The 26,442-nt window shown below is 53.1% G+C and overlaps 10 protein-coding genes across 13 annotated transcripts; 6 read left to right on the top strand and 4 right to left on the bottom strand.

Moving 5' to 3' along the window:
• Nucleotides 1-1,340: 1,340 nt before the first annotated feature.
• TrAtP1_000997 (uncharacterized protein) lies at nt 1,341-3,179 on the top strand. Of its 2 annotated transcripts, XM_014090937.2 has the most exons (3): nt 1,341-1,830; nt 1,892-2,475; nt 2,540-3,179. In XM_014090937.2, the coding sequence occupies exons 1-3, from the start codon at nt 1,626-1,628 to the stop codon at nt 2,657-2,659; spliced, it is 909 nt and encodes a 302-aa protein (XP_013946412.1). In that variant the 5' UTR covers nt 1,341-1,625; the 3' UTR covers nt 2,660-3,179. The 2 variants fall into 2 exon arrangements, with proteins under 2 accessions (XP_013946412.1, XP_065966887.1); XM_066110814.1 differs by having other exon boundaries at nt 1,892-3,179.
• An 863-nt stretch (nt 3,180-4,042) lies between these two features.
• On the top strand, nt 4,043-5,269 carry TrAtP1_000996 (uncharacterized protein; the record flags this gene model as incomplete). Its single annotated transcript, XM_066110813.1, has 4 exons — nt 4,043-4,095; nt 4,508-4,563; nt 4,712-4,976; nt 5,074-5,269. The coding sequence occupies 4 exons, from the start codon at nt 4,043-4,045 to the stop codon at nt 5,267-5,269; spliced, it is 570 nt and encodes a 189-aa protein (XP_065966886.1).
• A 561-nt stretch (nt 5,270-5,830) lies between these two features.
• Nucleotides 5,831-7,181, top strand: TrAtP1_000995 (uncharacterized protein; the record flags this gene model as incomplete). Its single annotated transcript, XM_014090935.2, has 3 exons — nt 5,831-6,215; nt 6,389-6,731; nt 6,887-7,181. The coding sequence occupies 3 exons, from the start codon at nt 5,831-5,833 to the stop codon at nt 7,179-7,181; spliced, it is 1,023 nt and encodes a 340-aa protein (XP_013946410.1).
• Nucleotides 7,182-7,257: 76 nt separating this feature from the next.
• On the bottom strand, nt 7,258-9,131 carry TrAtP1_000994 (uncharacterized protein). Its single transcript, XM_014090934.2, has 3 exons — nt 8,558-9,131; nt 7,662-8,446; nt 7,258-7,585 (listed from the first exon to the last, which is right to left on the bottom strand). The coding sequence occupies exons 1-3, from the start codon at nt 8,656-8,658 to the stop codon at nt 7,455-7,457; spliced, it is 1,017 nt and encodes a 338-aa protein (XP_013946409.1). The 5' UTR covers nt 8,659-9,131; the 3' UTR covers nt 7,258-7,454.
• A 746-nt stretch (nt 9,132-9,877) lies between these two features.
• TrAtP1_000993 (uncharacterized protein) lies at nt 9,878-11,530 on the top strand. The gene is made up of 2 exons (XM_014090932.2): nt 9,878-10,834; nt 10,923-11,530. The coding sequence occupies exons 1-2, from the start codon at nt 10,293-10,295 to the stop codon at nt 11,086-11,088; spliced, it is 708 nt and encodes a 235-aa protein (XP_013946407.1). The 5' UTR covers nt 9,878-10,292; the 3' UTR covers nt 11,089-11,530.
• Nucleotides 11,531-14,070, bottom strand: TrAtP1_000992 (uncharacterized protein). Of its 3 annotated transcripts, XM_014090931.2 has the most exons (8): nt 13,576-14,070; nt 13,392-13,520; nt 13,301-13,306; nt 13,036-13,193; nt 12,665-12,741; nt 12,498-12,594; nt 12,006-12,424; nt 11,531-11,857 (listed from the first exon to the last, which is right to left on the bottom strand). In XM_014090931.2, coding segments are annotated over exons 1-8 (1,377 nt in total). In that variant the 5' UTR covers nt 14,066-14,070; the 3' UTR covers nt 11,531-11,856. The 3 variants fall into 3 exon arrangements, with proteins under 3 accessions (XP_013946406.2, XP_065966885.1, XP_065966884.1); XM_066110812.1 differs by having other exon boundaries at nt 13,392-14,070; XM_066110811.1 differs by having other exon boundaries at nt 11,531-12,424; nt 12,665-13,193.
• A 1,257-nt stretch (nt 14,071-15,327) lies between these two features.
• TrAtP1_000991 (uncharacterized protein) lies at nt 15,328-18,415 on the bottom strand (the record flags this gene model as incomplete). The annotated part of the gene is made up of 3 exons (XM_066110810.1): nt 15,328-17,417; nt 17,499-18,129; nt 18,200-18,415. The coding sequence occupies 3 exons, from the start codon at nt 18,413-18,415 to the stop codon at nt 15,328-15,330; spliced, it is 2,937 nt and encodes a 978-aa protein (XP_065966883.1).
• Nucleotides 18,416-18,572: 157 nt separating this feature from the next.
• On the bottom strand, nt 18,573-18,986 carry TrAtP1_000990 (uncharacterized protein; the record flags this gene model as incomplete). The annotated part of the gene is made up of 1 exon (XM_066110809.1): nt 18,573-18,986. One exon carries the CDS (start codon nt 18,984-18,986, stop codon nt 18,573-18,575), a length of 414 nt encoding a protein of 137 aa, XP_065966882.1.
• A 2,140-nt stretch (nt 18,987-21,126) lies between these two features.
• Nucleotides 21,127-23,680, top strand: TrAtP1_000989 (uncharacterized protein). The gene has a single exon (XM_066110808.1). It carries the CDS (start codon nt 21,435-21,437, stop codon nt 23,460-23,462), a length of 2,028 nt encoding a protein of 675 aa, XP_065966881.1. The 5' UTR covers nt 21,127-21,434; the 3' UTR covers nt 23,463-23,680.
• A 288-nt stretch (nt 23,681-23,968) lies between these two features.
• TrAtP1_000988 (uncharacterized protein) lies at nt 23,969-26,172 on the top strand (the record flags this gene model as incomplete). Its single annotated transcript, XM_066110807.1, has 6 exons — nt 23,969-24,220; nt 24,302-25,007; nt 25,137-25,173; nt 25,243-25,378; nt 25,433-25,779; nt 25,887-26,172. The coding sequence occupies 6 exons, from the start codon at nt 23,969-23,971 to the stop codon at nt 26,170-26,172; spliced, it is 1,764 nt and encodes a 587-aa protein (XP_065966880.1).
• Nucleotides 26,173-26,442: the final 270 nt, after the last annotated feature.

The raw sequence follows: 26,442 nt of genomic DNA, 5'->3' as shown, positions 1-26,442 counted from the left end.
GGCATTAGAGCGATGTCAGCGCAGCCCTATGACGACGACGGCTCTGCGTGTGAGTGCTGGGCTTAGCCATGCTAGCCCGGCCACTTGTACCTTACTTTGCCAGCAGACCGAATCCTAGCCCAGCAGCGTGCGTGCGTGCAGCACCGGTATCAGTAGGGATTGGCAGCAGATAGGCGGTCTCCCAGGAGCGAAAGCGAGGCATTCATTCCTGGCGCGGCCTGCCCAGTGCCAGCAATCCATCCAGGCCAGCCAGAGTCCAGTACAGTATACTCCAAGGCAGGCAGGCCCACTGCCTGGCATTGATGGGCAGCATGGCCGTTTTCGTGGTCGACGGATATTCGCCGGGAGTAGAGGCGGAGAGGGTCCAACAATTCCCCCCGGGCGCACGGTCTCGAGGGCCGGCTGTCGCGTCCTGCTAATCATAGCACTTGTAAGGGGGGGGAGGGTTTGACGACGAGAGCGCTATTGTGCTGTGCTCTGGATATCGCGGGAAGAGAGGGTGGCAGCGCAAGGGACCGCCAGAGCCAGAGCCAGAAGCTAGAGGCAGATGAATGCCTGCCGGATGGGGCACTCGCCTGTGCAAGAGACAAAACCGGGCAAATTTGGCCCTTCATGACAAAAACAAAAACCGCTGCCACCAAGCCATGTGGGCTGCAAGAGACAGCTACAGTACGTACCTGGTAGCGGCATGGAGATGCTACATTTAGCAGACTTGTGATTTGGATGATTTGTATTGGGAGGGGGCACTTGGCTTGGCTCTCTGTCGCTCTTGCTCGCTGTGGCTCTGGCTCTGGCTCTGGCGCTGGCGCTGGCTCTTGCCTGGCACTAGAGAAAAGTACCTCTCCCGGGAGTCCCTGCCCCGTGTCTCTACACGACCTAGACTACTGTCACGCCTCCCGACTGCTGGCAGGCGCCACGCCCCCCCCCGGCCCCTTCTGGCTCCAGGCCCCGCCCCATCCGCTTCATCCCACTCGCAGCGCCCACACCATCGCCTACCTCCTACCTCCACGCCCGGCTGCTACAGCCACTCCGCCGCACCCCCTGTCGCTGCACTGCAGACACAGCCAGATCCGCTCCATGCAGCGACAGGGCCTGCGAGCCTCGCTACGTGCACGCCCGCGCAGCAGCCAAGAGGCGGGCCATGGGCACAGATCGGCCTCGCTGGGCGGTACGTACCTGGGCGGCATGCACTGGCCCTGTCACAGCTTCACGCCCGCACCCCTCCACCACCTCACCAAGCCTTGCTGGGCTTCACCAGCCAAAGCCCGGCCCCATGCAGCCCTGCAGAGGCCAGGGTCTGTCTGCATAGGTACTGAGCTTCGAAAGACACAGGCAGATAAGTCGAAGCATCCAGTATTTAACTCTCGTCGTCCTCCCATCTGGCCCAGCCTGTCATGACCATTCCGATCCAACAATTGCTGAGACGCACATCATCTATATAATACCAATCGACATCTCATCCAAACCACCCATCAGTCACATCTTCCATCCTGATCTGATCAAGCAAGAGCCTCTTCTCTACTGAGCCAAGACCACACTGCCTTGCTTGCTCTTCACCCCTCCATCACCACATCATCAACTCTTCTTACAACAACAACAACAACACACACACACACAACATCACAATGGCCATGTTCGCCATCTCACAACAACACCCTTATGCCTACGCCGCAGTCCCGGCACCGGCTCCTCCTCCTCCTCGACACTGCTCAAACCACGGCACCAGCAGCGCCTTTAGCAGCTCTGCCCACCCTGATGAGGACTGGACCAAGATCTCAGATCTTGCCGAGCGCAGGAGAATACAGAACCGCATTGCTCAGCGCAACTACCGTATGTTTTAGCTACAAGACGTCATCTCTTCTGCAAAACCCCATCTAACACTCGACTGCAGGCAAGAAGCTTAAGCGCCGTCTGGAGGATCTTGAGCGCCGCGCTGGATCCGAAGAGGGCGATGCTGAGAAGCAGCCCTCGCCAGTCAGCCAGCCTGCCGCCAGCCCCAACAAGGTCGTCAAGCGTCAATCCATCTCCAAGGCTCACAAAGTGCACCAGGCACCAGCTCCTGTCCGCCTCCCGACGCCTCCCAAGACCATTGTTTCTCAGGGCCAATTCACTCCTCCCATGGAGTCTCACGACGAGCTGTCTTTTGTGCACCCCAGCTACCACCACCACGACGAGCGCGAGCGCTCCAACACGCCGCCCGTTCTCGCATACACCACATACCCAGCTCCCGACGAGCTGCTCATGAACCCCTATGGATCCGCTCACGCCTATCCTGCCATGACCACTGCTGAGGTCTACCCCAACTACCTCAGTGCTGCCATGCCCGCCTCGCTGCCTCCTCTGGGCCACTACAGCGAGCCCATCAAGCGAGACCTGTATCCCGACAACGTCATGAGCCCATACATTGGCTATGGCTTCATGCCGACTCACGACATGGGCATGTCCACTCCCTACGACCCTTCCAACAACCCTCTGGTGAGTGCGGCTAGGCATCAATTCTCTTACTCTCGGGAAATGCGTTGCTGATTCTGAATGCCAGACTCCTCCTCTGACGCATTCATACGACCACTCGGCTGCCTGCTCTGAGACGGGCTTCGAGTACCCTACCACCCCGCTGTCTATGCCTGGCTCTCCAGCCTTGATGCAGCACCAGCACTAAATCAATGAAGAAAAAAAAAAGAAAAATTTGAAAGGAAAAAAAAAAAAAGCCGGATTTCATACAATTCATCACCCTATCATCTACAAACCCGAAGTACATATATACATATTCTACCTTGTCGCAAAACAACAAGGCACTCGACATTACGGGGCAAAAAATGATTTCTGGTCTACGGCAAAGGGGGTGCACAACGGGATCTTTTCTACGAGGACAAATAGCATGGCGATTGTGTTGGGACTCCTTCATTCTTCTTGGAGAGCTTTGGATGAGCTCTTATTTTCTTGTGTTAACACCTCTTTTTTGTGATATCTTTTTTCATGAAGTGGACATTTGGGATGACTTGAAAGATGGGATTGGTTGGCAGGCGTTCCAAGGAGCAACGGACTGATATGCTTAAGCAAAGCACAGTTTATTGGTGTTTTCTCTGTTACTTCAATTTTTTTTTAATCTTATACTAGATATCCCCGCCGGAATACAAACGGAACGGGCACTAGAAGCGTGCTCCAAATTCAAAAAAATCAATTTACTTTACTCTACTTGCCAAATGGTTTTTGCCCAGTATTAGCACGTGTGATTTGCAATTCTTCCAGAGCTACGGACGAGTCGGTTGAGCTACTGGCCGTGGCTTGTGCTCTCCATGTGGACGAAGCCACACACGCCCGCCCTCTGCGGCCGCCATGGTGGAATACGCCAGCGCCACATGCGCCGGGCGCCTTGTAGGGCAAAAGCCAAGCTTCGCAGCTTTTTCGAAGTTGGACCTACGGGAAGTTTTGCGGGGAGAATATTTACCGGCGAGGCGGCGGCGGGCTTTTTTACCGTGTAAGTGCGCCCTTGTGTGTGTGTGTAAGAATCAGAAGCAGAGCAGAGCCTCGATTTCTAACGCCGCTAAAGCTTCGCCATCTCGGTACTTGTGGTGGCTTTTTTTGCATTTCGAGCACACCCATCGTTGCGCCGTCAAACACGTGGAAGACGAGGCGTCGGTGGGTGAGCCCATGGCGGCGCGGCGCTCTCTATTCTTAACAGCCGTTTCCATGTGTTCTTTTGTCAAGGTTTCGGTGGCTTGCGGTTCGGAGTTAACTTGGCGTATTGTGTCAACGCCGTACGCCTGCGTCTCTTATTATAGCAATTAGTCAGGCAGCGACTGATTAATCCATCGGAGCGAGAATACTCCGAACGCAGGCCTGGCGGCTTTCTTTCCGATCGGAAGTATCCGCCACAATCAAGCGATACACCCGAACCGCAACTTACTCGTACATTGACCCAACAAGGCTACTGCTGGCGAGCCCTTTTGCCAGCTTCTCTCGACCATCTGGACACTTCTCATGAGTGATTCCACACTGGCCTGATATCGCCGCTCGCGCCTGTTGCTGGTTTGAGCCCACGATGCACGCTACGACGAACCGGCAGAAGCTGCTCTATCTCTACGGCGGAGACCAGTAAGAGCCCCTCCTGCGTGTTTGATGCTTCGCTTGTCTGTCCATCACGCCCTGCGAACGCTGCGATGGCTTCTTTTTGTTTTTTGCCTCTTCGATTCAGTTCACCCCTCTGCCTCCAATGAATACCCACAATGAACGTGGACATTGCCTCGATCGGGGTAGACTCGGGTTTGGGTATGAGGATCCGAAATCTAGACTCTGGGGGTGGCTTCGTCTGGCTTGATACAGTTCGATATGTCTGTTTTTTTCCTTTCTTTATCTTCATCTTGGAGGCAAAGCACACACCCTTAGAGTTTACATGACTTGGAGGGGAGAAAAAAAGAAGCTATTGCAGGCACCAGCATAAATGAGCGGTCAAAATTAGAGCATCCAAGGCTAACTGAAACCCGCCCCTTTGGGTCTTGTTCAAAAGGCCCTGGGACTCCTCCTTATGGGTCACTTCTGATGATCGAGTTCGTGGAGGCGCCAGTCAGTCCCACCTGTTCGTGATAAATCCGGAAAAGGCCCGCTTCTATGGCCACCTTGATACCACGACGCTGGGCGGCGCCGGCTTTGCATCGCAGCATAGCTTGGGGGTCCTGGACTGGGACCTGTCCGACTACGAGGGGGGGCATAGTCGTTGCGGTGGCCAAGGCGGATGGAAAACGCTACGCCCTGACGCTCAAGGACGAGATACCTCCGCGGAGAGGTGATGGACGCGCAGAAGCTGGAATTAGCTGGGAGGCCGAGTTCGAGGTCGTCCAAGACGGATCGAGCTTTGATTTCAAGAATGTCTATCTGCCGTGGAGTGCGTTTAAGCCAACGTATCGGGGGAGGCCGAAGCCGGATGCAGCACCGTTGGACTTGGCTCATGTGAAACGAGTCGGGCTGATGATGCGAAGGTGAGTGAAGAAGCCATCTATCTGCTTATAGTACTTTATTGAGCCCCTTGCTATATACGTGTGCCAAGACTTGGCGGCTAACGAGAGGTGGTTGCAGCTTCTTTGGAACGCAAGAGGGGGATTTCTCCATCGATATTCATGCTATTGCAGCCGTGAGCGAGGCGCCGGATGGTGGAGACGATGATGAGTTTGAAGACGACCCCAAGGCTGCTGTAGCTGAGGCTGCTGCGGCGAGGAATTCGCAGAGTCGTCAAAGTGGCTGGATGAGTCGGTTACTATGCGGCTTGATATAATTGAGAGAACTGACAAAGCGGGAGCGAGGAATACCCAGTGAAGGTGATTTGATACGCGGTTGTTCTATTATTCAATGACGTTGTCGACAATACAGCTACGGCAACTTATATATACTCAAAAAGCGCCGATTGGCTCAACTACTCAACCAATCAGCACAATTGAATTATTCCAACCACCAGTTCAATCTACAAGCTTAATGCAATGCGGAACCAGTCGTCTTTTACAACTGAGATTATGCATGCGGCAACAAGATGCGCGCGAATAGCTTCTTGGAGCTGGATCGGAGAAGCTTTGGCGTCGACGTCACCACGCTTCAGCTTCATTCCAGCCATCCAATCCTTTTGTTCATATGTATGCATGCAATGCTACCATATATTCTGCTGGATAAATTGATTGCATCCCATATCCTCGAAACAGAATATTCTTTTCTTTCTACCCCTCTTTTTCCATTTTTCATCTTGTGCGAGATTTACTTGATCCTATTCTCCGTCGGTCTTTTGAACTGAGTTCTTACACGAGTACAGCTTTCAATTAGCAGCCCAGCTCCAACGCAAGAGGCCATGACACTCCTCAACCATTTCCTCCACATCACCAACTTCCACTCCCCCCTCCTGCGATCCATCGTGCCTTGCTTCGCCACCGCCTTTGCCATCCAAAGCGCCGTCGCGATCCCCTCCATCCTCGCTGGTTCGGAGCGCTTCTACGATTTGTCGGGCTCAGTGACCTTCCTGGCTGTCGGAGCGCTAAGCTTATATCTCCCCGCGCTGCGAGCTCGCGCGGCTGCTTATGCCGCCAATGCCACAAATGTTCCTCGGTTGCCGAGCCTGATTGAGCTCCTGAAGGGGGGTGCGGGTGCGGGCGCGGGCTCAAGTGCGGGTGTCGCGGTACTGTTGAACTGGAGACAGCTCGTCTTGACGGGAATGACTGCGGTGTGGGCAATTCGACGTGAGTTTTCATTCTTGCAATGCTTTAAACCCGGGTTCCTTATGCCGAGGGGGGAGCTTTAATCTTACATTCGGACGAAAACCGTACACTGTCTTGTCTTTTTTAAACTCGACTTACTAGTTGAGAATGAGAATGGGAGAAACTAACTAGTTGCTCATACACCACCAAAACAGTTGGCTCGTACCTATTTCACCGCATCCTTACCTCCGGCCATGATTCTCGATTCGATTCCATCCGCCACAATGCCGCCAAATTCTCTGGGGCCTTTTTCTTCCAGGCCCTCTGGGTATCGTTCCAGCTTATGCCTGTGATTATGCTCAACGCCGTCCCGGCAACTGTGCTGGCATCTGCGGCGATGCCCAAGCTCGTTGCCACGGACGTCATTGGCATATCGATTTGGCTGGCTGGCTTTGCGTACGAGGTCTTGGCCGATGTGCAGAAGAGCAGGTGGCAAAGGGAGAAGAAGCTCAAGCTGCATGATGAAGAGTTTATGACGAGGGGGCTTTTCTCCAAGAGGTAAGTTGTAAACAAAACCTTTTTTTCTTTTCTTCTGAGTTATCGTGTAGTGCGGTTTCATAACTTGTTTTTTTATTGAGTCTCAAAACTTGAAAGTTTATTGTACACCTAAGTTATCTGGATATTGTATTTGATCTGACGAGATTATCTGATAGTCGGTTCCCCAACTACTTTGGGGAAATATCCCTTTGGGCCGGAATTGCGACTGCCTCAGCTGGTGTCCTTGCCCGATTGCCCATCCAGCAAGCGTTGGGATTGTCTGGAGGCCCCTTGGGTGTGATGACGACTTCTGTCTTGTCGTTTGTTAGTCCTGCGTTTGCGGCCTTTTTGCTTGTCAAGGTATCTGGCATACCCCTCTCTGAGAGAAAGTATGATGAGCGATATGGAGATAGGAAGGCCTATCAGGAGTGGAAGAAGACTACGCCGAGGTTGGTTCCAAAGTTTTGGTGAAGACTAGGGAGTATGTTTTTTTCTTTCTTCACTCTTTTCTCTTGTGTTATATCTTATGGTTAATGAAATAAAATAATTTTAAACTTGGAGAATGTGAAATTTGTGTGTAATTATAGGTTTATATATATGTGTGCGTGTGGATTGATAGCTTCGTCCACGAACAAATGAAATCACCAAACCAGCTTTTTTGCTATATATGATGCAGGTTTTCTTTACGTTCCCGTGTCATGCATTCATTTCCTTTCATTCTCTTACCCACTTCCAATTTTTTTTTTATTTGTAGAATGACTTGACCTTTTCAATCTCATCATAGCTGCCCATGAAGATGCCTGACCTGTCGTGGATGTGCTCTGGTACAACCTCCAGCATTCTGTTCATGTTGCTATCGACGGCTTGGCCACCAGCTATCACACAAATGTTAGCATTTACATTGACACTCAATTCAGTTGAATATTGAGACAAAACACAATGGGAACTCACCATTTTCAAAAACCAAGGCCATGGGCGCACACTCATACAGAATACGAAGCTTGCCCTTGGGGCTCTTCTTATCGGCAGGATACGCAAAGATGCCGCCGTACAAGAGCGTGCGGTACGCATCGGCAACCATGCTGCCAATGTAACGCGCGCTGTAGGGCTTGCCGTCGGCCTGCGCCTGCTTGAGCGAGTTGAAGTAGTTGATGGTCTTGTCCTCCCAGTAGAGCGAGTTGCCCTCGTTGACGGAGTAGATGGAGCGCGCCTTGGGGATGCGCATGTCCGGGTGGGACAGGATGAACTCGCCAATGCCATTGTCGAGCGTGAAGCCGTTGACGGTGCTGCCGCGCATGGTCATGACGAGCTGGGCCGAGGCGCCGTACATTGTGAAGCCGGCGGCGACGAGCTCCGTGCCGGCCTTGAGGATGTCGGCCTTTGAGGCGACGTCGACGCCGTCGGGGATCTTGTGGACGGCGAAGATTGTGCCGACGGAGACGCCGGCGTCGAGGTTGGACGAGCCGTCGATGGGGTCGCAGGAGACGATGTAGCGCGCGCCGGTGGCGTGGGGGAAGTGAATCTCGGTCTCTTCCTCTTCGGAGACGAGCATGGCGACCTTGCCGCAGGAGCGCATGGCCTCGATGAAGAGGTCGTTTGAGATTACGTCGAGCTTCTTCTGCTCGTCGCCCGTGGTGTTGGAGGAGCCGGCGAGGCCGGTGAGGTTGACGAGGGTGGCGCGGCGGATGTAGTAGGCGATGGATTTGAAGGAGTATTGGAGGGCATGGCAGAGGAGTCTGTTGTGAGTCTCGTGTTAGTCGAGTTTTTTCAAAGTTTGTGACTGTTATTGGAATTATGTTGACAAGCGGTGCGATACAAAGTCAAACTATAGAGGGAAGAAAACGTACGTGAAATCACCGGTTGCTTCTCTGTGCTTGATCTGCTCCTCCGTGAGGAATCGCGTGAGGGTGATGATGTGGGTGTTGACTTTTTCGCCCGTGTCTGTCATCTTGGCGGTTTTGGTGGTTGATGATGTAATGTGGTGTTTTAGAGATTGGTTGGGATCAAAACGCAGTAGAGAGCTTTTCCTCTTGAACAATTGGATTCCGTGATTTCTCTTTATTACGGAAAAAAAGTTGTTCAATGGTAGAAAGAGGAAGTGGTGATTGGAGTTGAATTGAGCTCTCGGGATTGAAGCTCTTCGGCAGCGATGACGCGGGGTGGGTTATTCGTGGGGTTCGGCTAGTGGAGGGAACAGTGAGAAAGATGGAGAATTGGGAAATCAATAGAAGTCGATGTTTTTTTTTTTGGGGCTAAAATATATTCACGACAAAAACGACTGAATATATATAGACCACCAGAACAAATAGAAGAAGAAGGAAGAAGACGCCTCCTGACTAAGGGGGATGCTCGCTCTTTTTGATCACAAGACGCTGCCGAGATTTGACGATAACTCGCCCGCTGCCATCCGGCCGGGAAGACTAGCTACCAAAGCAGGAAAAAACGCAGGGTCCCGAACGCCCAGGCTCTTGTTTTTTTACTAAGTACTGACCTTGTATTACGTATAAAGCAAAAAAAAGGCAAGTTCCGGCTACTCTAGGCTCTTTTTCCAGGGGGGGGGCATTTCTTCAGCCAATCCGAAGCTGAATGGAAGAGCCCTTTTTTTTCCATGTACATCATTACAAAGGAACTTTGCATAAGCTATGGGTGGTGTTCACGGCAAAGGGCGAGTAATAACGTTAACCGACTATACCGAAGCGTGGCCGTTGACTGGCTGTCTGGGTTCCCTTCCGGGGTGGGTTTTGACGGCATTTGCCGGATGAGAGGAGCTTTTTTTCTTCTTCTTCCTTGTTGGCTCTGTGCGTAATGTAGATGTACCTCTCTTATTGTGTGCTCCCCCCTGAGAAACAGTTTCAGCTCAAGTGTTGGAGAGGCCCGGCTATGCCCCGTTGCCCGGGAAAGCTATTGTCTAAGAGGATTTCCCGGAAGAGGAGACGCGAAAGGCGCTGGTTGGAGCTAGCAAGTTCCCTCGTTCGGCGGGGCGCGGGGACTCACGTGAGTTGCGTCGCTGGGCGAGAGTACCGAGAGAGTACCGAGATGCGTTACATAATCTGCGCCGAGATTCGCTTTCTTTTGCTGCACGTGAAAGACACGAGCCCAGCTGCGGGTCTACTCCGGAATTTGCATCTCTGGGTCTCTCTTCTCCACACAGCACAACTCCAGAACAATGCTGAGCTAAGCTTCTCTCTCTCTCTCTCTCTTGATCTCTTCTCCAGCTGTGGGGGAATCTGGACCTCGGCATGTTTTTACACGCCACAAGTGCCGTCGGCTTTCTGCAACCATACGGTATGGGCTTGAAGCCTTTCCACGGCTAAACACGAGACACTTCTGACTCTCATTCACTTATTTTTTAATTCTTCTTTTGGCCCATTCCTCAACTTGTTCTTTTTCTTCACCTTTTTTTCTCTCTGTTACGACCTATACCCCCGTTGAAATTGACATAACCGTCTTTTCTTCTCTCTCGAGAAAAAGCAAAAAGACGTCATTTACGATAACTATCGATTGCCGAAGCCGATAAGCGTGCGCGTGCTCCTCGATCCGAAACATCACGACATCTACAACAACAACAAAAAACCACCAACAATGGTCGCCGACACCCTCGTCTACCACCCCTCGGTGGCTCACTACCTCCGCTTCGTCGCCACCACCGTCGGCCGTGACAAGATCCTCCGCACGCTCCAGTACTTTGCCCGCTTCTACGCCTGGTACCTCCTGCGCACCAACGGCACGCCCTCGCAAATGGCCCCCTGGAACGCCATCAAGAAGCAGTTTGGCCTCGCCCGCAAAATCATGCGCGTCGGCAAGAACCTCGAGCACGTAAAGGCCGCCGCCCAGGCCGCCGACGCCAAAACCCTCGAGCCCTTTTTGCGCTACGCCGCCGTCGGCCGCCAGATTGGCTACGCGGGCTACCTGTCGTTTGACATGCTGACCGTGGGCGACGCCGCCGGCATCCGCAAGTGGTCCGCCGCAAAGACGCTGACGCAGCATGCCTATCGCTTCTGGGCCATGGGGCTGGTCTTCAGCGTCGCGGCGCAGCTGTATACGCTGTACAGGCTGAAGGAGCGCGAGGCCAAGATTGACCGCAAGGATGGCGAGGGCGTTGTCGAGAGCAAGCAAATCCTAAAGTAGGTTTCTTTCTACCCTTTCTCTGTTCCCCCCCATATATACTTCCGGGAGAAGAGGAGAAAGACTAACATGTGACATTTTTCCCAGGGAACGCTTCGCCAGCCGCCTCCAGCTCGTCTCCGACGTCTGCGACTTGACCGTCCCCTTCGCCGCCCTCAACTGGGTCGGCTTCGACGACGGCTTCGTCGGCCTGGCCGGAACAGTCAGCAGTGTAATCGGCGTTTACTCCCAGTGGAAGAAGACCGCCGCCTAAAAGGCAGTAATATGGTGTTTTCAAAAAGAACATGTCCGAAAGGAATCACATTGGGGAAGAAAACCTCCCCTTGATATACACATATTTGTCGGCTTCAGCAAACATCCTTTCATCAAATACTTTTGGTTTTCTTCCTGGAAATGAGCGACATGTTTCCTTGAACTGGTGGAGATATACACACATGTATATACATGTATGAGCCAAGAGGACGGTTTGTGTATAATACTAACAGCGACTACCTCTCGCGTTGTGACGGTCGCCAACGCTGAGCTGCTTGCAAGCAACTCTTTTAATGCCATATTCCTCATGTTGATGATGTTTTCTTGATTCATTTCGGTTCTTTGTTTCTTTCAGTTTCTTTCTGTTGCTGTTCGAATAGCACGTCGTATATGGGTTGAGAACGTTTGGATGCAAAAATGTTATGTATAACTAAGAAATAAAAAGCAGTAAATTAAAAAAAAAGCAAAATCAATGAACCATACATAAATCCCGTTAATCGTACAGCCTGACTCTTCTTGCCTCCCATGTGATATCATGTGTTCCCGGAGATCCCTTCCATTCTGTCAATGGCTGTCCCATATTCATTCTGATCGTCAAGAGCCTCATCGTCCGGTGTCCACTCGTATCGAAATAGCAAATAGCAAAGCTGCTCGTTGATAAGTCCAAACTCCCCAACCTTCCACACTAGATACAAGTCCCGTAATACCCAGCCTCTGCAAACCATACGCCCCAACTTTTCGAATTGATAAGTCCGTTTGTGGTAGGTCATCTATCACGTTTGGTCAAGGCCAATTTCGCCAAGAGAGCGAGCGTATAATATAGAAGACGTATAAAAACAGGCAGTGTGGGAAAGTAGAGCTATACAGCGTAGGCCCCAAGAGAGATGAGAGGTGAGAATAAGGAAGAATAAAATTTACCAGTAGCGCCCACCACGATCGTAGTCTCGCGCATATCCTTCTCGAGGGTATGCTGGCTCTCTGGGAGGAAAGTCTCTTGGTGGCCGGTCATAGGCAGGTCGACCGCCATTTGCATACGGATCGGCAGGAGGCGGGGGATAATCGCGGCGGTAAGGCTCATCGTAGCGACCTCGAGGGGGCGGGTAATCTTCCACGGGCCGGCGAGGAGGTGAACGATAGCGCGGAGCCCGGTCGTCATAGTATTCACGGCGAGGGCTTCTGTCACGGTAGCCATACGATGGTGCAGCGCCTTCGCGGTTGTAACCTCGGTGAGGACCGCCTCGGCGGTCATAGTTATCAAACTGCGGCGGTGGGTATGGCCTACGTCCAGGTGAACGAGATCGGGCACGGGGATCCCGCGGGGGCATGTCGGGTTGAGTCTAAGCATACAGAGTGAGCAAGCAGTCCGCCTGAAAGGATATGCATCGTGATGGGACTAATGTCGGAACTTACGTCAACAAGGCACTGGACACGGGCGCCCTTGAACTCACGGCCGTCAAGCTTTTCAACGGCTGTTCTCAGATCTGCAGCAGTCTCGAATTCGACAAAGCTACGGCCCTCTCGTTAGTCACAAACACACATGTAAGATTGGGTAGCCTAAAGTTTATAACAGCGCTTACCCTCGGCCATTGGAGTCGCGGCCTGTCTCAGAGTACACCACATCAAGGCTTGATTGACGGGCGAAATCTTTAAGGTCCTATTGGTAGAATCCACGTAAGTCGTTGCCAAGGAGGAGAGCAAAAGCCTGGAGAGAACAAAGTCCACGTATCGGCAAGCCAAAAAAAGAATAAATGATGATCCATCAAGTCAGGAACCAGGGATGCCAAGCCAGAGTCGCCAGTCCAGAACGAAAGGGCTGAGAGGGATAGTGCGGGGCGCACATGCCGACCCAATGCAAAGCATAGCAAACCAAAGCGCTCCAAGTATGTGATGAAAAGGGCATGCAAGTCCCGTGGAATCCAGGTGCAACAAACTGGGAGAGGGAACAGACCTGCCAGCTGGTATCATTGGGAAGTCCCGTGATCTGCATTCGGTGAGGAGTTCTACGCGGTCGCGGCGGCGCACGCTCGTGCCCCATGCCGCCCTCTCGGTGTCGAGCTCCACGGGCAAACTGGACGGTGAGGCGTTCTCCCATAAAGTCGGATCCATCTGTATTGTTCAATCGCGGGTTAGTCTCGAGCAAAGCGCAAGGCGACAGAGTATTGACGGGGAAGAGAGATGGAGATGAGGTAGAGATGGTAGGGCGATGGACATACGGAAAGCTGTAATATGGCGAAGAAGAACGCGCGATTGGTCAGTATAATAGATCCTGTAGCATATTAATACTGGGAACGAGGTAAGGCGAACCTGGAACGACGTCGCGAGCATCCATAGCATCCTTATACTCGATGAATCCGAAACCGTTCATAAGCTTCACTTCGGTAATCTCTCCGGTGCCGTGGGTCGCAAAGTGAGCCTCGACATCGGCCTTGGTAGCTGAGGGAAGCCAGTTAGTGGTAGCCACGGGAGCAGGAAGACAATGGAGATGGACCATTTCGAGGGAGGTTCCCCAGGTAGAGCCGGGTGGACGAAACCTCAGTCATGGTGGCGACGACCGTAAAGAGTCCGGGTATATCTTCTTTCTTTCTTCTTCTTCTGAGTCTCAGCAGTAGGGCCACCGGGCAGGGCACTGGGATTCTGTTCTTCTTTCGTTCAGCAGCGGTCCGGCGAATCGTCCACGGACCAGGAAGCGCGATGAAACAAACGAGCCCAGACGTCGAGCCAGACGAGAGTGAAGGACGAGAGAAGAGAGAAGAGCAAAAGATGGTGGCGGCTGGTGGGAGGAGAAAGCTGAAGCTGCTGTCCGCGAGCGAAAGAGGCTGGCGGCTGCAAGGTTGCACCAGGACGGTCAGCGGCGGCAGAATCGCCGAGACGGGCTTAGTCGGCCCCGCGTTTCGAGCCTGCAAAGCCCTGCTAGCAAAGCCGGGATCCTCTTTTCCTGCTCGTTGCTCTTTCTTCTCTGTCCGCGTGTACATTTGCATACAAGCAGATAACGCAGGTGACCTCTGCCGCTTCGCTTGTGAAGTTGAGACCCGCCTTTTTGCTCTCCGCCCGCCTTTTTTTGCCTTTCCGCTTGCTGTATGCGGATGACCCAAGACCCAAATTACGTAGTTGTCGGCAGATGGTACTTGTACGCGCCCCGATGGTGTGCATGGCGTGCAGAGCAAGGTATGGGGTACCTACATATGTATGTACTTAAGATACGCGCATTAGAGGAGGGCTGCTAGTACGAAATGGCCCTAGAGGTTCTGCTTCGAGATAGCTTCAGATACCGTGGCATGTGAAGAAAACTATACGTCAAAGTTTGTATTCAGCACTATACAAATCATACGAATCATGCAATAACCAGGCTGCAGGGAGCAACTAGCCGCAGCGATTTGCCTCTCAGAGGGCTTCACAGCCATCTTTCTCTGCCTCCATCTACCCTGCCGTTGCCGTTCCCATTCCGTGTGATTGACATGGTCGACCTGCATGATGCCTCGACCGACTTGGAAAAGCTCGCCACTGTTCCCGTGCCGCATGTGCTTAATACTACTCGATGTACATGTATGCAAGTCATGACGCAAACTCTTTCAGGGTGCTCCGTAAAGACAACTGAGTATTGGACATAAACGTTTGTCTCGCAAAGTGAAACAAGGACTTCACCAGGTGAATCAGATCCTACTAGTAGGTAGTCATGGTTATCAACTCATTGAAATCGGTCAAAGAAAAACAAAGAAAAGAGAGAGAAAGGGTCCCATATTGCGAATCATATTGCTATTTATTAATACGTAATCTAAGCGTGGATAAGTAACCAAGATATATGCCTCATGCGCTCTCCATAGTGGTAAACCGCCACTCCCCAAACAAGTTCTCATTACTTACTTGGCCGGTGTTCTAATATCCACCTGCCAGTCCCAAGTACTCACACCATCAAAAGTAGCAAAAAAAAAAAAAAAAAAGTTGACAAAAGCAAAGAGAAAAGAAAAGGGAAAGGAACAGGAAAGAAAACTCCGGCTACGTACGTGAAATGCCGCAACATGCCATATACAAACGCGCCCTCTGCTTCTATTTTCAAATGATCGTCGTAACTTGCCCAGTCAACCAGTATAGGCGATAAAGCCTTCTCCCTTCGTACCAATAGCACAATTTTTTTTCCTCTGCGACTTGTCTCGTAAATCGGCAGTTTCACACACCCATCGATGCTCTCGCTAACCCAGAATATGCACCTTTTTTGTATTATTGCCCGGAGATATTTTATGCTTTAGAGTTTCAGCTCCTTGAGAATTTGCTCCGCCATGTTCTTGTACTGCCATGTGTTTCCAGTCATTCTCTTGAATTGGATGCCGTGCAGGGAAAGCAGTGGAACCTTGACGATGAAAATCTCAAACTCCATCACCATGCTACCACCAAGATCGCTTTGCACTTGCGTCGTCGTCTCTCCAGGCACGCGCCTCGATACTCCTCCACTTCTTCGGGGGATGCTATCCACCGACTCTTCAGAGTTGGAGTAGCTGCGGTCGCGGTCTCGATTGCGGTCGCGGTCCTGCCGTCCAGGGGTCCTTGGGGTCATGGGGGATCGATCCATATCGCGAATGTCGTCGCGATCACGGTCCTCGCCTCGCATAAGGCCGCCAAAGCTAAAGCGGCGGCGATGGCCACCTCCTTGATTTTGAGCAGGCGGGCTGCTCGGTGTATCGTGCACCCTGTTGAGGTCGATACTTGGTGTATACTTGCAGCTAAAGCCTCCTCGGATCTCGACATAGTCGACGTTAAGCTGTTTCAGCACCCTCCGGATATCGGCACGAATAGTCGGAACCGTCTTGCCGGAAGTGGTGGAAACGCTGAAGAGACCCTTGAGGTATACGGGTTTCGCCAACTCAGCGCTGTCCAGTCGATCAGTGGAGACGCCGCTTGCTTCCTGCTCCAAATCGGTTTCTTCTGGCACATTGGCCTCTTGAGCGGCTTCTCTTCGCAGACGACGCTGTTGAACGCTCTCGCGACGCGCGTGTCCCAGAGACTTGGCCCTCATTGCCACTGATTGTGAATGCGTGTGGCTCCTCTGTACAGTCGAAGACTGGTCGTTTGTGACAGATTGGTCCGAGCCGCTCGTCAAAGGTGGCTCTCTCGATGACATGGCATTATCTCGTCGGCGAATATCCGCTGAATTTACACTGGTTGACCGTCCAAGTCCCGACTTTCGCGATCCGCGAATGCCACCGGCAGACATTGGGGGGCTCAGCAGCTCGCTATGTTGACTGCCGCCAGATGGCAGCGCAATATTGGCATGATCGTCACGGTCTCGCCGTCCACGTCGGATGCTGAAGCTCTTTCTAGGGGCTGTAGGGGCTCCTTCGGGTGGTGAGTGGACATGTACCATGGGAGGGTAGGAACGGTCTCTCTCCTTGTCTGATCGATCAGGCTCCCTGCGTTTCCGAGTGCTGAAGCGCCGGAGTAGGCTGGCAGTAGTGCCCTCCTTCTTCTGAAGTTGATCGGCTTTGGATTCAGGCTGTACAGGTACGTTTTGCTGTTTCACCAAGTCTGGCGCATCGTCTTCTCCGTGAGTACGAGCTCTAGGTCGAGTGCGTCCGCCTGTAGGTCTCTCGCCCGGCATTTCAAACGCCGCAGCATTGGTATGAGCCGCTTGAGGAGGTGCCAAATCAGGTACGGTCTCTGGAAGCTTTTCACGCTCACGCTCGCGTTCGCGTTCGCGTTCACGCTCTGCACGTTCTTTTTCCTTCTCCTTTTCACGCTCTCTTTCCTTTTCTTTCTCTCTCTCACGTTCACGCTCTGCGCGTTCTCGCTCCCTAAGTTCTCGCTCCTTTTCTTTTTCCTTTTCGCGAGAAGTGCTTGCTGGCGGGCTCATCTCCGCATGCTCGCGGTCTTGCTTCTCTTTGACGAGATAGTAGATGGAAGTGAGGGGATTGAAGGCGTTCAGGGGGTCGGCACCAATCTGCAACGCCTCGGAGCTGGGCCCGCTAAGGGTGTCGCGGCTGTTGGAGTTTCTCCTCTTGTAGAAATCAAAGCCAAATCCACGCTTCTTCTCGCTGTCCTTGGTAGGTTGTGGCAGCTCCTTCTCACGTTGGTAGGCCTTGACAGCCTGCTGGTAATCCTCTGATTCGATAACCTTTGTAAGTTGAGTACGAATGGACTCGGGAGAGCCAAAGTTGAAGCCTTGCATGGCGTGGATGACTTCTGGCTCCAGGTTGGCGCTAAGCGGCTCTCGGACGGGAAGGTAATTATCTGGAGGTCCGCTGAATCCCTTGAGCATCCAAGGGTGGTTCATAACCTCTTGCATGGTTGCTCGTTGCTTGGGATCAGTGACAAGCATTCGGGACATTAGGTGTTTGCATTCTATATTGTAAAAAAAGTAACATGTCAGTACTCGGTTGATGACATCATTGGTCGCATAGGAGTAAGGCGGTAGGTGCTCACCATTTGAAAGCCAACTCGGGTAGTCGACGAGACCCTTCTTGATCTTTGCATGAAGAGCAGGCATGCTCTGATCGTCGAAAGGCACCTTACCACAAACGAGAACGTAGAGGACGATGCCAAAGCTCCACACATCAACTTCCGGACCAGTGTATGCCCTTGCTTGTAGCAGCTCGGGGGCGGCAAAGTAGAGACTTCCGCAGAAGGTCTTGAGATGGCCGCGAGGAGAAAACAGGTTACTGAGGCCGAAATCAATAATCTTGATGTCGCCAGTTTTGCTGATGAGAATGTTTTCGATTTTCAGATCGCGATGGACGATGCTGTTTCGGTGACAGTAGTCTAGAGCACTGGCAATCTGACGACTAAACTTGCGGGCTTGCTTCTCCTTGAGCTTGCCATGTGAAATGATGTAGTCGAGCATCTGGCCTCCGTTGACGTACTCGAAAAGCATATACCAATGATAGTTTGTGCGAACCACATCTCGCATGCCGCAGATGTGGGGGTGATGGAGAAGGGTGACAATGGCAGCCTCGCGAGCGGTTCGGATCTCCTTTGACTGATCGGCGCGCTCCTTCTCTGCCCGGCTCTGATGACCATCATCAGTAGAACCGCGAGGGATGATTTTGCAAGCAACCTTTTTGATAAACAGAGTTAGCAACGCAATGGATTATCACAGCACAGGTGCAAGCAAAGGGGGTACGTACCTGTTCAGACCCGTCTTCTTTGCGAGCCAGCTTCACCTTGCCCATGCTGCCGGCGCCGATGGTCTTGCCCAAGATCCATTTGCCCGACTGCGTAGGGATGGTGGTGCGCGATCTGGATTGTTTGGCGCTTGCGTGCGTCGCGTCGGCGCCGCCATGGGAAGTGTGGTGCGACGCAGCGGCCGAGCTGCCATTGTTGGCGACGGCTGAGGGAGGCATTTCGGCGTGGCCCTGACGAGTATGCGTGGAGCGGGTGCTGGTGCTCCGTCGATGGGATCGAGAGGCGTCGGCCGCTCTGTTGTTAGAAGAGAGCGGCGGGCGGTCTCGGCTGGAGCTGCGCTTGGACTGGGATGCGGCTAGATGTGAGGTTTCGTAGTCATTTTGTGACGACGTAGGCTGGCTGTGGGCGTGGGTCGGGCGAGACGACGACGAGCTGCGGCGACGGTGACGGGCCTGCGGCTGCTGCTGCTGCTGCTGCTGCTGCTGTTGCTGAGATGAGGCCGTTGCCGAAGTGGTTGCGTACTGCTGCTGCGGCACTCCGGGCGGTTGCTGCTGCTGGGCTGCTTGGTGGCTGCTGTGGTGATAGTACGAGTGCGAGTTGGCGTTGGTGTTGGCGCTGGCGCTGGCGCTGGAAATGGAGGACGCAGGTGGCCCAGCCGCGCCGCCAGCAGAGCCTGAGGGTACGGGAGGGGGGGCGGGAGGAGCGTGTGGAATAGGACCGGGATGGGGCAGCTCGCGAGGGGGAGGTGTGGGAGAAGTCGGAGCCTTGGGACGCTGCGGCGGTTGTCATGGCGGTCAATTTCAATGCTCAAAGAGTCCCGTGGCACGTAGGTAAGGTATGCTCGCTTTGTCGCCGCTGCCAGGGCCCTGAGAAGCCGTCAGGCGTAGATTGGAGCAAGGCCCGCGGGTGCGTCACAGAGGCATCAAAGGCCCTCCTCTCTGCTGCGAGATAAAAAAGGAGAAGATCCACGCGTGGTCGGGGGGGGCAAAAGAGCTGGGCCTGCTGGGGGGAAGAACAAGAGAGAGAGCGTGTGAGAGGAGAGAGAGCAGGGTGACAGTGGCTGGGACGGCTTCCAGGTAACGCAGCGCTGGGGCCCGGGTGCATGTGCTGGGCTGGGCTAGTACAGGTACTACGACGTCGATAGTACGGAGCACAGGTGCGCGATGCTATCAAGCCACGGGCTGCCCTCTGGGCTCCAGTTTCTGATGGAGAAATGGATATTACTACGGAGTACTGGTATCCGTTCACGTCGAGCTAGCAATCGGCGAGCGCCCACCTCGCAGCGCAGCACTTGTGCCGTCTGTCATACGAAGCGGACGGCTACAGAGGAGAGGCCGGGAGGGGGGAGACGAGGCCGGAATCGAGCGAGATGCCATCACTCGAATGTCTCCAGCTCTGGCTCAGCTGTCGCCAAGCCGGTGCGGATAGCATGGTAGGGGTACCACCTCGTACCTGGGGGCCTCACTTCAGCGGAGTGCTAAACCTGGCTCGCTGGGCTAGTGCCTTCCAGGGGCCGCGCGCTGCTCAGTGGTTGGACGGGGGGCCTGGTACAGCTCATCTAGCATTGCGGCATCCCCCTCAGGCGTCATTACAGCTGCAGGCTCCACAGCGCATGTTCCCAGATGCTGGATGCACCAATGGACGGGACTCTATTGCCTGGATACGTCTGTCTGGTGCTGCTGTATTTGTTGTTTGCGCGCAGAGGCCTGAGCTGGCAGTCTAGTTGCTGCTGGTGTGGAGGTGCTGCAGCGCAATTTCATGCGTGCAGTATCCAGCGCATGGCGGTAGTAGCTTTGGGCATCATTGACGTGCTGTGCTGCAATTGAGCTCCGCGCCCCAGCTCGCGGGGACCGACCAACGACTCTCATCGCTTGGGTAGAGAAATAGAAAATTCCAGATGCTGTATTTTTGAAACGCCCATGCCCCAGCACAATGATTTCTCTCAGTCTTTTTCTAGACTTGTCCTATTCCGTCCTTGTGTCTTTGTCTTTCCATGCTTTCTTTGTTCTATTTCGTCATTGTGTCTGCTGTGGCTGGATACGTCAAATTCCTGACGTTTTCAGGCACCTATGTATACAGGTAAAATGCCCGTAGCTGTCAGCATCGCACGCTTCCTTTGACAGCACGGGCAGCCAAGAAACGCCATTGGCTGCTGACTACGGTACCATCGGGCTCAGCTTTTAATAGCACTTGATCCTATGCGTGAAGGAACATGAAGCGTCAATAGCTCCCTTTCGGCGATAAACAGCCTCTCCAGATTACCAAAGAATTGCTAAGCTATTGATCAAATTCCAAATTCTCGCGAGTAGATGACTATTAGACGGGTACCTAAATTAGGAGGCCCAACTCCGTATTACCGCACTTTTTGTGCTATGGACCTATATGCTGCGATGCAATGATAGCTCCGCCTTCTGGTGTCAGTAATAACATTATTGGAACATCTTCTCTAGATCATGGCATCTTAAGTCCTAAAGGAAAATAATTCTTGAACCACGTGGGACGCTGGAGATCAGGCCATGTTGAGATCGACTCCTCCCTCTCAAGCCAAGTAAAGGTGTAAGCTGACGATTGGAGCACGTCACGACGGTTGAAGTGTCCGATTGAGAGCTTGGCAGCGCCATCTTGAAAGCATTTCAGCCTTGAAAGTTTTATAGCAGTTCAAAATTAGTTCGGATTTGGTAGTCATCTCACGAGCCCAATTCTTTGTTCAGTTTAACGGCAGAAGCCATGGAAACACCACATGTATTCACAGCGCAGATGATTTATTTCAATGGCACTGCCGACGCTGGGGCTGCATTATAGCTGTTAGTGGGTCAAAGACCGGCAGGGCGGGCGGGCCAGTACCGAGGAGGCTACAGACAGACCGCTGCAAAGAGTGCATGTAGCACTGCAAGGCACTTTATGCTTTATCGATAGCGCATCTACAACCACAACTGTTCCTGGCTTGTGCCGACCTGCTTCATTCCTCTATAGGCCACGACAGTTATTTCTACGACTTTATTGCACACCCGTCAATTAGCCCAACGCCATGCTCTGATACCTCGCATCACCCCTATACGCCACGAATCTTTGCCTGCTAATTTTCCCGAATACGAAAGCACATGTCCTACAAGCGAACTCGGGCGACATTCGAGGCCGACCTCCATGCGCCGTATGCCATCTTCGGCACCCCTTTGCCAGAGGACGGCGAGCGCGACGATGGATCATATCTTCCCTTGTGGAAACAGGAGGTGAGGGATGAAAAGGGCAGGCGGAGATTACATGGAGCCTTTACAGGCGGCTGGAGCGCAGGGTAGGTTTATAGCTCTATCGCCCCATTCTGGATCACTACGTCTGACCGCCAACATAGCTATTTCAACACCGTGGGATCCAAAGAGGGATGGACGCCGGCCACCTTTGTATCGAGTCGCACGAACCGCCGCAAAGATGAACCTGCCAGTACTCAACAGCGCGCCGAGGATTATATGGACGACGAGGACCTGGCGGATGCTGCGGAAGCACAGACGCTCAAGACCACCCAGGCATTTGCCGGCCTGGGATCGTCCACCCAAGATGAGCTCCACGCCGGGGGGGCTAATAGGCCTATTTAGAGCCGACGGAGATACAATGGGCCTGAAGCTGTTGCGGAGAATGGGCTGGAAAGATGGCCAGGGTATTGGTCCCAAGGTTCGACGGGGAGCACGCCTGGACTTGGCCGCAAAGCCTAACTTGACCGATGGCGAAACTCATCTTTTTGCACCCGACAATGTCGAGGTAATGCGATTTGTCCACAAGACCGATCGCAAAGGCCTGGGGCATAGTGGACAAGAAAAGCTTTCGTCGCTGCGCCATGAAAGCAAAGCTGATAGTGACGAAGAGGGCCAAGGTCGGGACGGCGTGCTCTCGATATTGTCTCGAGGAGGCACCAAGAAGAAACCACAACGAGGTGGCATTGGCATTGGCATCCTCAACGACACTGGGTCTGATGACGAAGACCCTTACGAAATTGGGCCCAAGATCAGGTACAACCGCGTTGTTGGAGGCGACAAGAAGAAGAAGGGAAAGAAGTTATCAGCGGCAGCAAACCCATCGCTGAAGAATGCTCCAGTGTTTATACCAAAGACTTCTAGGATCGGTGGTAGCTTGCGAAGATGTCAGGATGGAAGACTTCCTCTCGATGGGTTTGCCCTAGCCACAGCCATGGAAGATTTGACAATTGCCTTGTCCAAATATGCACCTCCGCCAGTCCCACCCGACTGGAAATCGTCCAAGAATACCGGCGATACCGAAAGCAAAGCCGGTGCGTATGTTTCAGCTGCTGAAGCTGCCAAATCATCCACTCTCAATGCGAAATCTCGAGCCGCCATCCTTGGAGAAAAGGCCCTCCCCGGAAAATCTGTTTTTGATTTCATATCAGCCGCTTCCAGAGAGAGGCTTGCTACGGCGTCAGGAAGAGCAGACTTACCCCCTGGCCTAGGCGAAGTGCCAGAAGGATATGCCATGTCGAAAGAAGAAAAGCAGACAATGCTCTGGGAGCAAGTTCCTAAACTTGACCGAGAGACGGCAATCGCAGCGATTGCACGGGGCTTACGAGGGCCATACGCAGACAACGAGGCTAAAAGAGCGCGCTACAAACGGTACCTGGAGCATCATACGAATCCTAAATTGTCGCTCCCGGAGAGGATCAGCGGCACGTCAGATGACGAATTTCTTCAAGAAATGACCGAGTTCTACAACTGCGCGAGGATATTCAAGCCCATGACTGGTTTCATGGCGTCAAGATTTACAACGGCCAAGGCGCCGCACGTTATTGGAGCTGACCCAACACAAGAGAAGGAACTGATTTCTGTGCCTGAGCCAAAGACCTTGGACCCGGCAGAAGAGGCTGCTAAGATGGGAATGTTTGGAAATCTGACGAGGTCGGTCGAAGACTTTTACCCTACGCGGTTACTCTGTAAGCGATTCAACGTCAAGCCGCCTGCGCACTCTCGTCGAGATGATGAGCCTGATGCCAGCAACGCACCTCCGGGTCCAAGCGCGCGACAAGCCTACGGCAGTCCAATGGAAGATGTACAGATGCCCTTGCTCTCTGCGTCTCGGACCCGGGATGAATCTCCTGCAGCTGGTGACACGACTACCACTCCAATGGCAGCAACGGCAGCATCTCTGCGGGAAACTCCAGCGATAGAAGGCCAGGTGAACCCTGAGCGGAACGAGGCTGTTGAAGGGAAGAGCGCAAACGCCGAAGTGCTGCGAGCAATCTTTGGCGACAGTGACAGCGAATGAATGTGAAGAGCATTGCCATGGGTTTAGATTTAGGGCGTATGGAGTATGGAGCACGTCGCATTATGCGTACGAGAAGTCTAGTGCCTTAGATATACCAGTACCAACCCGTTGCTTGACGAGGGCTATTTCTTCTTATGCTTCTCATCTCGGCGGATCAGGTAATCTATAAGACGTAAAACTGGCGTCGGTTCTGGATGTACAAGCATCATTCTTTCACGTTTACCTTGAGCCATTATTGATTTCTCGTTGCTTTATTCGCAGCTCGGCAAGCGCTCGTGGTCTTTTTCCCCAGGCCACTCAAGTCAAGATTGGCTCTGGCGGCTAATGTGAAGCTTGGTGCGGCTGGAGCTCAGTCATTGGCCAGCGAGTGTGCCCAATTTAGCTACCCGTTCCATCTGCAGTGGGGCTTATTAGAGGCCAGCCCGCCTGAGCGAAGCAACTGCCTGTGGAATCCCCCCTAAAAGCGCTGGAAAACGGAGGTACTTGACAGGTTCAGCGGGCAACCGATGGCAGCAGCTAGCATTCTTGTTCTCCACCCTCATCAACTCAACTCATCAGCGGCACTCCATCGCCAACCAGATCAATTGACCAGACCAATCCGCATCATCATCAATCAGCTGGCCACGGTGCTTTCGCTGACCCCAGCAACAAGAGTCGGAAGATCCATCGTTGGACGCTGGACCAGACCGTCGCAAAAGGCTCTTTTTGCGCTCGCTGCCCCAAGACTCTCGCCTCCTTTCCGCACGCCGTACTGTACTGTAGCATTTCCACAGCCAGATGCCCGCGCTGCACTGACCCGCCCAAATCAATCTCAATCTCAATCCAATCTCCCTTATTAGCCCCCATCACCGCTCCCTCGCCGACCCGAGCTCCTGAGCCGCGAACCGCAATCCGCCACATTGTCTGAGACGCACGAGCCTGGAACCGGACCGTCAGAGTCCCTGGAGTTGACTGAGGCCAAGGTGCATCACCGCCGCGAGCACGCAGCCACCGCCGCCGATCCCCAGCAGCTGGGCCGTGAGCTCGATCGCGACGACAGCGACGACAACGACATCGACGCCGCCCAAGACATCCCAGGCGCCGTCCACGAGGCCGAGCAGTCCCCGCCGCCGCAGTACCCCGTCTCGGAAGCCTCTTCCTCGCGCCCTCCGCCATTCTCGTCGCTCTTCTCGTCGGTTGAAGACCGTCCCGGTGGTGGCAAGTTCCCTGCTGTTCTCGTCGCCGAAGGAAGCGCCGCTGCCAGATCAATCGCCGCGCCCGCCTACGGCTCCGACTCTCGTGCCCCGGGGCCTTTTGATACCGATCAGCCTGCTACCACTGCCTCGCGCGCCTTTCAGGACCCTGTCGCCGAGACCAAGCGTGCGCTCCCCAGAGACACCAAGGGAGAATCGAGCCGCAAAGACGACGACGCCGAACCACCGCCTGCGTACTCGGAGGGGGATAGTCCTCTCTTTGCATTCTCATTCGTAATGGCGGCAGCCGGAGGAGCGTCGAGTATTATTACTCAGGTGCAGCAGGGTGGTCCACCCATTAATGCTATTGGAGGTGAGTTGCCTGCAGAGCCTCCAACCCATATGTTTGTAATTCTGGAAGAGACGACGGATAAGACGAAAACAAGATAAAATATATATACAAAGATGCAAAAAGGAGAGCGTATGGCTAATTAGATTCTAGATGTTGGCGCCGATGAGACAATCACGATGGACCTTAGGTATGTTAGCGAAATATCCTGCTGGAGAAGACACCTGCAACAGATGGCTAACCGAAAAAATGAAAACAGGGGTACCAGATTTGTCCTTTCGCGTGACGAACTACTCACTCTACCTGAATTTGTTCTGTTATCTCTCTTTCCGAATGGGCTCTTCCCGGAAGGCCATATGAGCGGGTTTCCCGATAGCGATGCTGTGCAAGTTGATGTTTGTAAACCACAAGCCTCAGAGTTACTCAAACATGCTAACGGCCACATACAGTATGATCCTGCTTCGTTGCAATACATGCTAGACTTTTTCCGCAATGTTGCTCAGTCAATCCCCACCGAATCATCGCCCGGCGCTTCGCAGGATGGCGAGATTGTTCCCTTGGATCCGATGGGGGGGCGAGATGATGGCTCAAAACGAGCCGGCATCATTGTGCTGCGGGAGGATCTTGACTTTTATGCAATCCCGCCCAAGTCGGACATCAGCCAGCCCGATATGATCGAGGTCAAGCGGGCTGCGGCACGTGCGCTGCTGAAGCAAGACGGAATCTTTTCTGGACTGAAGCGCAGCGATGAGCCGGGAACGACTGAGGCTCATTTGATTGAGATGCTGACGGCAGGGTAAGTTGTCTTTACCTTTGATTCCTATGCTTATATCCCACTCTCGCCATGCCATCTTGCAATAGGATCCGAAAAGAGATCAAAATTGGCTAACAATTCTTGTGTAGTGGCTTCAACCACGACGACCAATGGGGCCACCGAGCTGGCGAGCCTAACAAGGCCGTCATCTGCAGTCTGGCCCTCGCCCGGCTGCGCAGCGACATTCGAGGCAACGAAATGGGCAGCAACGCCGTCGGCATGGCGCAAAAGCTGCTCCTCTTCTGGCGGAAACCCGCTCGACGATGCTGGTGGGAGGGCATCGAGCTGGACAATGTCGAAGGCGTCGAGGGCAAGCTCAAGGTCTGGATCCGCCGAGTGTGGACGCTGGAGATGAGTGTGATTGGGCTCCGTTGAGGCGAGATTGATAAAGAAGAAAAGCCTATGTGACAAAAAAACTCAAAAAAGAAGCGACTGCCAACTGCTAGCATTTTCTTTTTTCTTTTCTTTTTTCTTTTTTTCTTTCCTTGCTTTCTTTTTCTTGTTGAAGGGCGTCAGGGTATATATCAGATTCGGATTGGTGTTGATTCTCTTGATTCTCCAGAGCAGAAACAGCTGGATTACATACATGTTACTCTTTTTTTTTTTATAGTTACCCTTAAAGTTTTTTTTTTTTTTTTTGTTGGT

Source organism: Trichoderma atroviride, chromosome 1 (genome assembly GCF_020647795.1).
Source record: "Trichoderma atroviride chromosome 1, complete sequence".
Classification (NCBI taxonomy): Eukaryota; Fungi; Ascomycota; class Sordariomycetes; order Hypocreales; family Hypocreaceae; genus Trichoderma; species Trichoderma atroviride.
Note: the sequence above shows the minus strand (reverse complement) of the source record. Positions and strands in the feature narration are given on the sequence as shown.

Bases quoted from the DNA above. Each gene is read 5' to 3' on its own strand.
- TrAtP1_000997 (XM_014090937.2), top strand. From the start codon at position 1,626: ATGGCCATGTTCGCCATCTCACAACAACACCCTTATGCCTACGCCGCA. The intron at 1,831-1,891 runs GTATGTTTTAGC...ACTCGACTGCAG, and splicing joins CATTGCTCAGCGCAACTACC to GCAAGAAGCTTAAGCGCCGT. The intron at 2,476-2,539 runs GTGAGTGCGGCT...TCTGAATGCCAG, and splicing joins ACCCTTCCAACAACCCTCTG to ACTCCTCCTCTGACGCATTC.
- TrAtP1_000994 (XM_014090934.2), bottom strand. From the start codon at position 8,658: ATGACAGACACGGGCGAAAAAGTCAACACCCACATCATCACCCTCACG. The intron at 8,447-8,557 runs GTACGTTTTCTT...GACTCACAACAG, and splicing joins GAAGCAACCGGTGATTTCAC to ACTCCTCTGCCATGCCCTCC. The intron at 7,586-7,661 runs GTGAGTTCCCAT...TTTGTGTGATAG, and splicing joins GGCCTTGGTTTTTGAAAATG to CTGGTGGCCAAGCCGTCGAT.
- TrAtP1_000992 (XM_014090931.2), bottom strand. From the start codon at position 14,065: ATGCAAATGTACACGCGGACAGAGAAGAAAGAGCAACGAGCAGGAAAA. The intron at 12,742-13,035 runs GTCTGTTCCCTC...TTCTACCAATAG, and splicing joins CCAATGATACCAGCTGGCAG to GACCTTAAAGATTTCGCCCG. The intron at 12,595-12,664 runs GTAAGCGCTGTT...AGAGGGCCGTAG, and splicing joins CGCGACTCCAATGGCCGAGG to CTTTGTCGAATTCGAGACTG.
- TrAtP1_000989 (XM_066110808.1), top strand. From the start codon at position 21,435: ATGAAAAGGGCAGGCGGAGATTACATGGAGCCTTTACAGGCGGCTGGA.
- TrAtP1_000993 (XM_014090932.2), top strand. From the start codon at position 10,293: ATGGTCGCCGACACCCTCGTCTACCACCCCTCGGTGGCTCACTACCTC. The intron at 10,835-10,922 runs GTAGGTTTCTTT...CATTTTTCCCAG, and splicing joins GAGAGCAAGCAAATCCTAAA to GGAACGCTTCGCCAGCCGCC.